Genomic DNA, 15201 nt, shown 5'->3' on the forward strand with positions numbered 1-15201 from the left:
CGGTCTGGACAAATATGGTGCTCAGAAACGACAGGCTGCAAAATATCCACAAAATAGTGCAGCCATTATCATTATCCATTCGGAACAGCCTGTTTACATTCAGTTTTGTGATCAGATCAGATCAGATATGTTTCTCCAAACGCTGAATTGCTGATGTCATCTCCTGGCGAGTTGTACAGAGGGAAGTATTGCATCGGAGTAAGGATCTGATCGTAATGAGGTGGGAACTCAATATTCCATGTATATGACCTTGGCCTGTATATAATCCAGACAATCTAGTGAATCACATTGTGAACAATACTCTACACTGTAGGTGTACGAAGACACGCCATCAAACAAGAAACCAACCCTGACTACTCTTACAGCCAACATGGATTGCTGGGGACCAATTGCAACCAAGTATGCCCACAGGGGTGTGATGATGATGATGATGATGATGATGATGATGATGATGATGATGATGAGCCTAACCAGCCTGACTGTGCCAGGATGACCCAAACCCTCTTTGCTGCATTTTTCTATTTTAATATAATAATAATAATGATGATGATGATGATGATGATGATGATGATGATGATGATGATGATAATAATAGGCCATATATACTGCTCATATTTTGACACCACACAGGGGCATGCTCAAAGCGCTATTATGATGAGGTCTAATGAGCCGTCTCCTACTCACCTCCGTGATGCAATCCGCGAGTTCGGCCGGGGCACCTTCCTTCGACAACAACATCTCCAGACGGTCAAACAACCGACCTTGAACCTGCTTGTTGTTGCGAGCCATGAACTTGAGGAGGGTGAACGTCTTCTTGAAGACCAGCCTCAGTCCGCCATACTGTTCCTGTAAAGCAGGGATGGACATGATGGAATGATGTGAAACATGGAAAATCAAGGAGTGAGTGAGTGAGTGATTGTTGTCAGTCCACACTATTCCATCGATACCACAGCAGCAGGTTGATGTCCTAAGCTACATCTAATGCTGTCAGGGTACGATCACACACAAATGACCAGGGCCCCGTTCCTCAAAGCGATCTTAGCGCTAAGGCGATCGTAAGTTCCATACTTTAACATAGGCTTACGATGATCTTAGCGATAAGATCACTTTGAGGAACAGTGGCCCTGGTCACTTAGCCTGACCACCTGATCCTGATCAGCGACCTCTTTTAAGAAACCACTGCATGCTTGACACAAGAGTCCTATCTTTTCCTTCACTCCGACAGGGCGGAATGTTAAAGGACTCAAATACCACACAAGATGAACTTATATCCTAAACTTTAAGTTTGACATGCATCTTTTCCAGGTTAACAAATTGATTGGTGCAGAGTAATGACCCTTTGTTAGGTATATTGTTCCAAACAGACATTGTGAAGGAAATTTGTGTAGTCTATCACTGAATCCCCTAGTGCCATATACTGTAAATCTTGAAATTAATGCGAGTGTGAATTAAATGCAAAAAATGCAAGTGGTCTTTGTCCTCATTATTTAATATATCACTTGTATCAACTATCTTTTGGATAGCAGAAATACCAACTTAGAAATACGCTGAAAACAAACAACTATGTATTCCATATCTCTGTTTATTAAGCAGCACTTGTAACAAGTATATAAACAATGTCATTCCAACACTAATTACATCCTGTGAATTGTCACTGCTGGGGTCAAGACAAGAGTTTTGCTCACTCACTCATCACTGATCACACCTGCAAGTCCAGACAGACGCCACCCAACACAGTGTCTTTGCTCTTTACGACTGCGTCAAAGGCCGACACGAGCCAGCGCGCATGTATTGTTTTAGCGGAAGTACCCTACTCAGCGCTAATAAGCGGTGCTATTTGGTGTGTGATTGGATAAATGTAAGGTTGGATTAAGGTGAGGATTCTCGTGAAACCTCCTGTGAAAGGAGGGGGGTGTCGCAATCATATTGAGTCTCATTTTGTGCTAGGGACCAGTGATCGCATTCATTTGGAGACGCATTAATTTCCTGATTTACAGTACACGGACAACAAGGTCTAAGGCATGTGCTCAGTTAGTGTTAAATTACCAGCAGTTTGACGTCAATCTCCTGGGACAGAATAGTAAGACAATCCTCCAGCACTCCTGCAAGAGATCACAAGATTCATTACACTTTGAAAATAACAAACAATAATACATTCAAATAAAAAGGTTGTTACTTAAACACTTCAAATGAGACCAAAACATTTGTTTTTCAAACTGTGACAATGATTGTTTTTAGTTTCAAAAATAAACCATGAGAAAGTGTTCAGAATTGAAGCTAAGTTGTGATATAGAAAGACATATGAACAGTTCAATGCTGTGGGCACACAGATCAAGGTCTGTTTGTTTCACTTAAAACCCTCAACAATGATGTCTCTAGTTCCCAGACCATGCTATATGACAGTGAGGCTACTGACCGTGGTTGTAGAGGACGTTCTGGTTCATCATGTGATTCTCCTCCGTCTCGCCGTCCAGGTGGCACATACTGCACACACAAAGCAGACACATAAGACACACACACACACACACACACGTGAGACACAAGTCAGACACACATGAGACACTCAGACACATTAGACACACATCAGACACATGAGACAAAAGTCAGACACATGAGACACACACACACACATGAGACACAAGTCAGACACACGAGACACACACACACACATGAGACACAAGTCAGACACACATGAGACACTCGGACACATTAGACACACATCAGACACATGAGACACAAGTCAGACACATTAGACACACATCAGACACAAGTCAGACACATGAGACACAAGTGGGACATACATGAGACACATATCAGACACAAGTCAGACACACATGAGACACAAGTCAGATACATGAGACACACATGAGACACAAGTCAGACATATGAGACACAAGTCAGACACAAGTCAGACACATGAGACACAAGTCAGACACAATTAAGTCAGACACAGGAGACAAGTCAGACACAGGAGACACACAGGAGATAAAAGTCAGACACATGAGATACAAGTCAGACACACATGAGAGACACATGCACACACACTCACACAGGCATTGTATTATATAGTTAGTCCTTGTATTGTGTACTTATAAGTTAAAGTAGTCATCCTTCTAATATATTACCACTCAATTTCCAGATTTTCTCTTACTCTTGGTCATTAGGTGGATAATGAAAGAAAAACTGACATTTTGGTGTTCAGAGAGGCGTTGTTGAGATCAATAACAGAGGCTTTTTAGATAAATAATAGAGGGGCCTTTTTGAGATAATTAATAGAGGGGCCTTACTGAGATAAATAACAGAAGGGCCTTCTCTCATGGAGATCAATAATGGAGTGGCCTTCATTATTGAGATAAAAATAGAGTGAATGTTGTTACCCAGTTAGGATGTCGATGTAAGCTGACAGTTCCTCCGTCTGCTCCATGGACAGTTTGGCCGTGGCGAGACGGCGCAGCGTGGGCAGCAACTTCTCCAGCTGTCTCACGATGTCCACCGACTTGTCCGTGATCAACACCTGCATCGACGGTCACATCACACAATATCATATGTAATGTACCACCGACATTATGGTGAGTGAGTTGGGTTTTACACCTTTTTGAACAGTATTACAGTAATATCACAGCGTGTCAGCTTAATGTGGCAGGAAAGCCCGAAGTGATGCAGGTCGCAGACGTTTACCACTTTGAGGTAACAAAGAAACATCGGCATGGTGCTGACACACTAAGAAACATAACCAGGGCAAACAAGGGCCTTGTCCACATGACCATAGAGGTTAACCCCGTCAGCAAGCTGACAAGGTAAGGATGTCATCTGTGGGATGACTCCACGCCCTGCTACATACTCCCCCGTCAACAGAAGGCATGTCCCGGGCCGCATAGTAGGGTACTGAGGCTTATTTGGCTCAAATTTAATATGAACATGCTCAGACCCACATTGGGCGCCTTTGTAGCGGCCATAAAATATCCGAGTCTCTTGATGGGATTCGAACCACAGACCTTCTGATCAGAGGTCGGACGCCTTGTCCACATGACCAAACAGGTTCACCCCGTAAGCAAGCTGACAAAGTAAGGATGTCATCTGTGGGATGACTACACGCCCTGCTACAAGGTCAACCCAGGTACCTTGTTTTATCTCCTAAATGGAATATGAAAAGCACATTTTTTGTCACAAATATATGTTAGAAATGGCAATTATGTGAGTATGTTAAATGTAGTTCCTGCTTTGAGAACTCATTTGCATATTTATCTGATCGTGATATCACATTTATTGTATGGTTTACTGCATCAATATCCATTATATGATAATAAACAACATCAGGGAAGTATTGTTCCTACCTGTGCCTGCACAGCGCGACTGAACAGATTGTGATGGGCTGAGAAGTACCGGTTGAGGAGGTGCATGGATTTCCGGACAATCTCATCGTACTCGTAGTGAGACAGGTCCTGCAAACAACGTGAAGTGCAGTCTGTAAGTGGCATTAATTGTTTGATTGTTGTTTAACACCACACCTCAAAGAGTGAGTGGGTGAGTTTGGTTTAACGCCGCTTTTAACAGTATTTCAGTTACATCGCGGCATGTCAGCATAATGAAAACCTGAAGTGATGCAGGTCTCAGACGTTTGCCACTTCCGTGAAACCCACGAGCATGGGTATGGTGCTGACAAACCTAGAAACATAAACGGGGCGACCGGGATTCAAACCCACAATCATAGGTTTCTGGCGTGCCCAAGGGACGCAACTCTGCACAGCGAATCGCAGCGCCTTAGACGACTGGGCCACCTGTGCCCCCTGGAGTCTATGATAGTCTTGATCTCGGATTATTATATTTGAGTATATTAGACCGTACCCAGGTCCCTATGTTAGTATATTTGAGAATACTGTGGACATGATAGTATGATCCATGCCAACAATTACCCAACAAGCACCAGTAACCGGCTCTATACAGATTCAAACACAGACCTACTGTGTGAAGACATGATCCACTGTGCTACTATCAACCCTGGTGAAAATATGTTTCCATCTTACCAATAAAATCTCTGTCATTTCATAATTCTTGAAGAAAGCTGTTTCATCAAAAATTTCTTTCAGCTTCTTCAGAGCCGATTTCGATACACTGAAAAAAATAGAAAAAAGATACAGATAAAAGATTCAAGACCGCAATAATATATCAACATATTCTCGATGAACTCATCCCATACAGTGAGTGAGTGAGTATGGTTTTACGCCGCTTTTAGCAATATTCCAGCAATATCACGGCGGGGGACACCAGTCATCCCATACAGACCTTAAACATACAAGACATAACTCTCTCCAGTATGAATCTTAAAAAGAATCTCACCTTGCTGGTCCTTTATGATGGAAATATGTATGGTTATACATATATTTAAAAATGTCCTGATATCTTAACTAGGAGCCACAATAAGTATTCCCTATTTTCCTGTCCAAGACTCACTTCACAAACCACTTGGACGCTGATACACGTTCCCAGCTCATATTAATTACAATGAAGGACTTAATTTGCATCCTTAGTGTTTCAACAATTCAGGAGTCAAGAGAAATGCGTCTTGCAACACCAAGGGTTTACAGAATCATAATTCTTTATGATAACTACTGGCATTATAAGTTCCACTCGCATTTAAATCAGATCTTAGTTCTCGCTTCCGCTAAACAAAGATCTGAGGACATCCCATTAGGGGTCATGTCAGAACGACCTTTCGTCCAACCAATCAGAGCGTCGCTTACCAGATCATGAAAGTGACAGTCGGAATGTGATTTCTAATCATGCAACCAAGAAAACTTTAAAACAGGGTATTCCGAACGATAGTTATGGGCTTAACGACTGATTCTTTACAATCTAGAACATGTATTAGCCAGTCCAGAATGTTCTTTTGATCAGGTTTCAATTTTTTAAGCGATAATTTGTCAAAATATGTTGAAGCGTAGTCGCCAATTTGAAATTAGTGCCGTAAAGCACGAGAAAGCTCACTTCTGATTGGATAATGTCGACTTCTTGTCAGTAATTCCATTGATCGATCAGAGTTCGCGAAAGGTCGGTCTGACGTGACCCGTAATGGGATGTCCTCAGATCTTTGTTTAGCGGCAGCAAGAACTAAGATCTGATTTTAATGAGATTGTATAAGTCCAGTCCAGACAGAAAGAATTATAGTACTTTAAAAGTTGGTTTACAGATTTTTTCTATTAATTTGGGATCAGTGGTCAAAATAAACATAGATATAAAAATTTCTTTTCCAATTATGTAATAAATATTTCATTTTCATAAATGTAATAAACAAGGTCATTAGAATGAGAAAAACATAAAATTTCAAAGTTTCTATATTTTTTATTTTAAAAAATTGTGAAAGGCGACAGGAATGATACCATTTTAAAGTCTTAAATGGGAAAAAGCCAAACACTGCTTGGAGTTATGGGAATTAATACACCATTTGTGCTGGCTACATCTGATCCTCTGTAGGAGCATGTTTCTTTAGTCTGGGTATGGCAAGGAACACATTTGGGATTTTATTTCCCGTGACTGTAATTAAATGTAACCAATGTTATATTTGGGATAACACTTTCTTTGTTAAGTACAGATTCTAGTACTTTTTTTAGGGTTGAGTACCATCCGGGATTCCAACCCACACTGCCAGAGTGAGGTGCCTAATCTCCAGCACAGCAAGTCAGCCACTGAGGCTTCCACAAACATGAAAGTCTGACAACTAGTAGTCTACTTTGTGTAACCGTCTGACAAGTGTAAATTGGCACGACTCCAATGGCCGAAAGCTATTAACACACAAAGCCATTTAGGAAGTGGGCAAATGTAACAAATATTATATCTATACATTACTGAGAAAGTGTTATATAACATTTGTTTATTTGACCACTTTCTAAATGGCATTGTGTGTTCATGTAATTAAATGGCTTGGCAGAAATACAGTAAAAGTCTAGTTTACGGTAGCAAGGGTAAATAACAAATACATTGTTTGTAGTAAATTATTCACATGCTAAGAAATAAAGAAACAGAAAGGCCATGTAGTGACATTCACAACCAGTGTTTGTAAAAAAAACAACGAACTGCATTGTCTTGTAAAAAATATGACTGATAATACTATGACTGATAATAGTATGACTGAAAAAACATAAAGATGGCATCAAACTGAAAGTTTTGAACGAAACTTCACTGCACTATACATGAATAACAGAACAGAATTAACAGGTGACATATACTACTCAAAAGAAGTTAAGGATCACCTGATTCTTTCATATTACTATAGTTAATCTCTGTCATGACAGATTAACTTTATCATCGGGTGATCCTTAACTTCTTTTGAGTAGTATATAACAGAAAATGGTGACAGTCTGAAAAGGAATGCTGTAGAATATAGTAAATTTTCAAAAAGGAAGATCTGTGAATGCATCATGGGAACTGAAGCAACCAGGCAGCGTGCGTCTCTTGAGATATTCATACGTTACCTGACTGGCATGGTGCTGTTTAAAACACAACGCAGATATAATAATAAAAGTCAATGATCAGCAGTTTTAAAAACTATTAATAATATTTTAGTAATAGTTTTAACATTTGTGAAAAATGAAAATTATTTCCATCATCACAAATCAACAATGGCTGGTCTCATCAGTGAGATGCATATCTTTTCTTCAAATGACGCTGATCATTGATTTAAGAATTGACTTTCACTTTGAATGAGTTCATTACAGTGTGAACCTTCATAGAGTGAGGGTCAAACTATATGAACATCAGAGCTTGCGACGATCATACAAAGTGAAAGTCAATTCTTATCATTTTTATCACAATTTCTTACCTCAAAGGATGTGGGCCAAGATCTATATACAATTTTATTTAGTACATGTGACTTCAAATCCGAATACAAACTGAAGTGCCCAAATTAATCCAATTATTATACTATTTGGCTATAAAAACATGTTCATTGTATATATGGACATATGTTTGTAACATATTTTATTAATTTTCTTAAATCTCATTCAAAATTGTTTACATTAATTTCGGCGAAATCGTGTGTGAAGTGATCTGTAGATCACACAACTCACTTTTACTTACAGCAACCATTGTCAGATAACTGCTATTGCCGCCTCAAAACGAACCTTAGCTGCCAGAGAATGGATACATATATCATAAATTCCATAACTGAGTCGCCAAAAGATATATTTGTGGCAATATTACTAATATATGTCAACATGAGATTTTCGCAATTGAAATCCACATAGCGTGGGAAGTCCCTACAGTGTCTGGTCAAATTGTTCCATAAATCTAAAATTGAATTTTTCAGGAGCAGGCTACTGGGGCTGGGACGTGTAACTCGGGTACTCGGGTCGGGTGGGTCCTGAGTAGGACCCGGGTACCCACATGACTACCCGGACCCTGGACCCACGTGATATACTGTAATGACATTAACAATAAAACTCAATGGTTACACTACAAGTATAGCTAATCTTCACATTTCTTTCTCACTATGCAAGCATTCGTTCTGACTTTTATATGTTCGAGTTAGGACAAAGCGTCTATCAACTGCAGTGTATGCATGATCAGATTGTTTTATACATGTATCTAAATAGTTTTTGCCAGGGCTGCGGTAAAACATTTCCCATTCGGACATTTTGTACCCAACTCTTGAGACCTATGGTGGGTATCCGGGTAGGGCAGGGTAATAGGGTGTCAGGACCCGGGTAGTAAATATGGACTCGTCCCAGCCCTACAGGCTACTACAGTCATGCCCCGCTTATACTGACTTCAGATATCCGGAAACCTCGATTCCCGGACGATTTTCATTCAAAACGAAATAATTACTATAAAAATTTACCCGTATATCCGGAAATTCAGTTTCCGGAACCGAATGGTCATTTTCATACACAAAACACTGAAATGCACACAAAATTGTCTCACTTATCAGGACAATACACTTCCGCTGTTGGTAATCCTTCAGCTGGTGGTAATCCTTTGATTCGTGAGAGGTCAATTAACCAAGTGACACTGAGTTACGTTTGAGACAAGCTTGTTTATTGTACATGTAATCCCCTTCGATAAATATGGCGTCTGTGGAGGTCAGAGGTCAAAGTTGTGTAAGTATGGCCTATCAACCAGCGAAACTTAAGCGACACGCAGTTACAGCACGCGAAAAAAGGGAAATTTGTCTGTTTAAAGAAAAACACCCGTCAGCAAGTTTAGAAACCATCAGTAAGCATTATGGCACTGAATTTGGACATACCATAGGAAAATCGACAATTGGTGACAGTTCAAACTTCCATGACAGACTTTTTGAAACGTGTATGAATAAAGATTGAGTGGATGTATCTGTTTGCTTTGTCATCTGTCATGAGTTGCATAATTGAAGGGAAGTAACTCTTCCAGTATGAAACTGGTTTCAGTTATACGGAAATGCGTTTCTACGGACGAATTGTGAAATGACGCAAGCGTCCGTATAAACGAGGCACGACTGTACCATATTTTCCATAATACCTTAACATTGACTTACGGCAGTCCTAGCACAAAGTTTGCTTTCTACAACATACAAGGAACAAGTTAGTCCATGATATCAACATTCGCCTTTATCTGTACCACACAGCAATAACTCACCTGTGATTGCCATCAATTTGAAACGTCTCAATTAACAAGGGCCATAACTCTGGCTGGGGCATGTTCGGGTGCACTGCCTGATGATGAGTCACTTTGAACATGTTCATGAATTTCTGAAAACAAGTGTCATTCAGTGAGTGAGTGAGTGAGTGTTGGATGTAACACTGCTTTGATCAAATATCAGTTATGTAAGTCAGAACTCCTATACTTAACACAGTGTTTGATTATCAAAGTTTAAGTCCACTGAGAGTCAATGGAGAGTCAATGGAAAGTCAACTGAGAGTCAACTGATCATGAGAGTCAACTGATCATGAGAGTCAACTGAGAGTCAACTGATCATGAGAGTCACAGATCATGAAAGTCAACTGAGAGTCAGCTGATCATGAAAGTCAACTGAGAGTCAACTGATCATGAGAGTCAACTGAGAGTCAACTGATCATGAGAGTCACTGGTCATGAAAGTCAACTGAGAGTCAGCTGATCATGAAAGTCAACTGAGAGTCAGCTGATCATGAAAGTCAACTGAGAGTCAGCTGATCATGAGAGTCAACTGAGAGTCAGCTGATCATGAGAGTCAACTGAGAGTCAGCTGATCATGAAAGTCAACTGAGAGTCAACTGATCATGAGAGTCAACTGAGAGTCAGCTGATCATGAGAGTCAACTTAGAGTCAGCTGATCATGAGAGTCAACTGAGAGTCAACTGATCATGAGAGTCAACTGAGAGTCAGCTGATCATGAGAGTCAACTGAGAGTCAGCAGATCATGAGAGTCAACTGAGAGTCAACTGATCATGAGAGTCAACTGATGATGAGTCAACTGAGAGTCAACTGATCATGAGAGTCAACTGAGAGTTAACTGAGGATACGACCTGGTTGATATGACACCAAATAGAGAACCACACTCAACAATCGCATATCAGGATACATATATACTATAAATGCCTTGTGAAATATATTCATTAAATGCTTTTATTAATGATTGACACAATTAAAAAAACTTAGTTTTATCAATGACATAACTTGGTACCGAGAGTACTGCACCCCCGGGGTTCACTAGGTATTGTCAACTCCGGTCAACTTAACTATGACTTCAGTCACTAAACATGTGTTAACATAGGTCAACCAAAGTTAACTGACTTATTCTTTGCTCAATGCGAGTTCACGAGGGTCGTCCAGGGTTTTGAAATCACGGAGCACAGACTTACGATTGCCTGCATTTTGCCCTGTGGCCAACAGATGAACACAACTACGCACCTCCATTCTCAGGTTGAAGATGAAGTTGAAGAACAGGTTCAACACCTCCAGAGCCCTGAAACATCAGCCCTTCATTTCTTAACATCCGGTAGGAGTATCGTCCAACAGATAACCTGCTTGCTCAAACTACATATACCCCATCAAAAACGTTTTGTTCCAGTGATAATGTTTTTTATTGCAATCAGGACAACAATAGTGCTGATTCAGCATTTTTCAAACACCATTCAATAATTTTCTTCATATTCAATCATTCCTTTCAAATTCAATCAGCATTTGACAGTATCATTGAAATAAATCAAAACCACCAATAATGACTTTGTAGTCATTTGAAGTTATGAAAAAACCTTTTTATTTGGTGATTTTTAACTGTCTATCAGTAACCCTTTATACTTCAAGACCAAAGAGTGAAAAATGTCCACACTCATACATTTAAGCTGGCCGAAGTGTGCGCAGAACATTTTCCCAAGTTCCAAATAAACTTTTGAGATGCCTCAAGATTTACCTCTGTGACTGTGTACTAGAAACTAGTAATTTCACCTGTTTCAAAGGATTCATCTTGTTATTTGCTGTATGACCCTAATTCAAAAGAATATTTGTAAAAGGCCCTTCATTCCATGAAACACGGCTTGATCTCACCCAAGCGATATCTCCTCGAGAAGATAGCTAGTTTCTGAAGATAAATTCTGATCAGGCTCATCATACTGGTACCAAGATGCAATCTGCGTGACAACTGTTGCTAGGCAACTTACTGTATTTTGGCATCAACAATGGCCTTTGTCTCTGGACTTCTCTTGAATCGTTCAATTTTCTTGAAATACTTCAAAACTTCGTCTGCTTCTTTGCCTAAAAACAAACAACAGTTTTATACCATATGCCTATATAACCATTAAATGTAATATCCCGTAATTGTCTGCCAAGTAGAGTTTTATGAATGATAAAAATCTATGAATGAATGTCCCAAGTTACATTGAGAAAATGTCTTACTTACCAGACAACAACAGAGGTTAGTATTAGGGCTGGGACGGGTAACTCGGGACTTGGGCCGGGTGGGTACTGAGTAAGACCTGGGTACCCACAGGACTACCCGGACCCGTAGTAAGTCACGTGATTATATTGTTTCATGGCAAAACATATTTCGAACTCTATGGTTACACTATAAGTGACAAATTTCATTCTGACTTTATATGTTTGCATAATTATATAACTTCAGTCAACTTCAGTGTATGCATGACCAGATCGGAGTATACATGTATCTAAATATATTGTGACAGGAGTACGGTCAAACGTTTCCCAATCAGACATTTTGTACACCTTTCTTGTGGCTTACAGTGGGTACCCGGGTAGGGTCGGGTAATAGGGGGGCGGGTACCCGGGTTGTAAATTTGGACTCTTCCCAGCCCTAGTCAGTATCTTCACAGTTTTGACACAAAGTCACCCATCTGGGTTAGAGCAGGTTCACACTAACTATGCTTGTTGCACAGTGTCCGAAATAACTGCCTGCCCTTTGCACACCTGCATGCACACCTGCACACCTGCACACCTGCCCACCTGCACACCGGCACACCTGCCCGCAGCTGGTAACTCATGGTACAGATAATCGATGTGAGAATTGTGATGATTGTGAGAATATGAGCGAAAAACCAAACTTAGCCCACCTGTTCGTAAAATGGACTAGTGAGATATTTCTGAGGTCGGATTCTATTCAGGAAGTCATCATTATTAAAATTTGGGTAAATATTTGTAAAGCTTGTACATTTGATCCACATCTTTAAAGAGGCTGTAAATGTAAATGTTGATATAAGAAATAAACGACTGCACCCCTCATGGTTTAATCACCCATGTTTTATGGTACAATAAACAGTTCCCACTCGTCGTTTATTTCTGAAACAGGGCCCCACCTTTCATGTTTGGGTACGGCTTGTCATTGCGTCCGTCCAGCAGACTCATGAGTGGCACCAGGAGCTTCTCGATGTCCACCGACTTGTGGTAGAAGCCGTACTTGACCAGGAAGTGCACCAAACACAGCACCTGGAACAAATCAGTCATGATGAATAGCTACATCATCCATGAGTGAGTGAGTGAGTTGGGTTTAACGCCGCTTTTTAACAGTATTCCAGTTATATCGCAGCGTGTGGGAGGAAAGCCTAAAGTGATGCAGGTTTCAGACGTTTACCACTTCGGTGAAACCCACAAGCACGGGTATGGTCCTGACAAACCTAGAAACATAATCAGGGCGAACCGGGATTCGAACCCACAATCATAGGTTTCTGGCGTGCCCAAGGGACGCAACTCTGCACAGCGAATCGCGGCGCCTTAGATGACTGGGCCACCCGTGCCCCCGGCTACATCATCAATGGTGGCAAAAGCAGGTGAAGTTTCAGCTTCATTGGTTAAGTGGTTTCTGATGAGATGTTTACAAATAATTCTGAAAGAATTTAAGTGCAAAGGTCAAGTACTTAAAGGTCAAATGCAAAATATTGTTAAACACTGAAAGTGTTGAGCTCATTAAAAGCTACATATACCAAAATGGCTAACAACCAAAAAACATTTCAACTTTCAGTATCATCAATGTGCAAAGGTCAAATCAAAGTTTAAAATTAAAATATTGCCTCTCTGGCCAAGAGAACTAAAAACAATGCAGCATTCCTTTCCACCACAAATTCATTGAAATAGATCAGATTTGTGATATTGTTTATGAGAGGAGTTGGGACTTTGTTCATTCACATGTATAGAGAGGAGTTCTCACCTGTTCCACCAGCAGGTTGTTTCCGACCTCGGACGCCGTCATGTCGCCATTGGTGCCCAGGAAGTGGGAGATCCAGTCTCTCAGTTTGGGGAAATACTTGTATGTTGGTGAACCTGACTTGTCATATGTGTCCTACAACATAAGGGGTTAACATGTACAGTTAAACTATAACAATGGGAAATGCTGTCTCATAGCAACACTACATAATGAGACACCATGCATCTCTAACATAGGAAACAGAGTACACACAACTAAACCCTGTTAAGTCAAAGTCTTGGGATCCATAACAAATACAGCAAGTTATCCTTACTTTGAGACAAGAGGATATTTGTCCAAAGTACCAATATTGATATTATCAGAACCAAGACATGTCCCAAATTTCATAACAAATTGAATATGAGTTAACACGATTTTAGATCAGGATTCAAGACAAAGAAAATAAATTGTCTCAAAATGTTGAGTTGAAATGGACTTTGAGTCAACAAGGTCTCAGTGTGTTTTTTTCTTACTTTTGTTTCAGACAATTTATTATGTGTAATTATTACTTGCTTTGATATTGCCCATATTTTAATCTTACATACTGCTGTTTTAGGTGTGTTTGCTTGTTAAGTATTTTTTCATTGTTTTTTTTTAAATTTAATTAAAACACACACAGAGGACCACATAAACAAGACAAAAACATACATATCTTATTCAACACAACAAAAAATGTATGAATTTATTCTTCTTTCACAACAGACTAGATGTATCTAGCAAGGACAGTCAAGTTGAGCATAGATAATGTCTAATATCTATCTGGAAAATACAATAGAGTTAACATCAACGTCCAACTTATTCTTGAAATTATTACTATAGCAAGAATGAGATCAGGTAGTAGACAGCTTCTACAGATCTCTGGTTGCCATGCTAAAACCAGGGAGTCTGTGCAGACCCAAGAAACACTGTTAGTACAGTATACTACAGAAGAAAACAATAAGAAACAATGAAAAGCACTAGACTTATCATGCAGCCCTAGGATATTGTAATACCAGTTGAGACAGTATGACGCTCTGTGATGCACCAGCAAAGTCTGCTACTATGTTTATTTAAAACTGTCCACCGATAATGACTGTAAATGACATAGTTTTCTATTAATAGACTACTTTTCCTTTACATTGGCTGTTTCAATCAGAGGTATATTATTATGATTTGAAACCCCCGGGCATGTCAGACTGAGGTTAGGCTGACAATGGTCCAGTTGCTCCAGAACACTTCAAGAATTTTGTTCAGCGCCACTTTGCAAGAACATTAAGAGACAGCATGAATCAGAATCAAATTTTTTTGTGGTCATATTTTGTGTCACAAGCGAGGATTTTACAAGCTGAATGGGATGAATATATCAGTGAGTAAGTTTGTGTGGTCAGCCAGTCGGTTCGGTATGGCAACCTACATATGAACTGGTCAATATTAACGTGACCAAGTTTTCTAGTACGGTTTTACGCCGCTTTTAGCAATATTCCAGTAATGTCATGGCAGGGGACACCAGAAATGGGCTTCACACATTGTATCCATGTCAGGAATCGAACCCGGGTCTTTGGCGTGACGAGCGAACGCTTT

The 15201-nt window shown here is 40.0% G+C and overlaps 1 protein-coding gene across 1 annotated transcript in view; it reads right to left on the reverse strand.

Annotated features, from left to right (window-relative positions):
- The window catches only part of LOC139449114 (inositol 1,4,5-trisphosphate-gated calcium channel ITPR2-like), a 164825-nt gene that overhangs the window by 52536 nt on the left and 97088 nt on the right, over window positions 1-15201 (reverse strand). The window contains exons 28-38 of the mRNA XM_071230598.1: window positions 13606-13737; window positions 12758-12887; window positions 11609-11702; window positions 10860-10914; window positions 9607-9719; window positions 5025-5112; window positions 4335-4442; window positions 3378-3514; window positions 2417-2484; window positions 2047-2102; window positions 685-846 (exon numbers count right to left, since the gene is read on the reverse strand). Coding sequence (XP_071086699.1) covers window positions 685-846; window positions 2047-2102; window positions 2417-2484; window positions 3378-3514; window positions 4335-4442; window positions 5025-5112; window positions 9607-9719; window positions 10860-10914; window positions 11609-11702; window positions 12758-12887; window positions 13606-13737 — 1143 coding nt within the window. The remainder of the gene's footprint in view (window positions 1-684; window positions 847-2046; window positions 2103-2416; window positions 2485-3377; window positions 3515-4334; window positions 4443-5024; window positions 5113-9606; window positions 9720-10859; window positions 10915-11608; window positions 11703-12757; window positions 12888-13605; window positions 13738-15201) is intronic.

Source organism: Haliotis cracherodii, unplaced genomic scaffold (genome assembly GCF_022045235.1).
Source record: "Haliotis cracherodii isolate W230 unplaced genomic scaffold, xgHalCrac1.p SCAF_7, whole genome shotgun sequence".
Lineage (NCBI taxonomy): Eukaryota > Metazoa > Mollusca > Gastropoda > Lepetellida > Haliotidae > Haliotis > Haliotis cracherodii.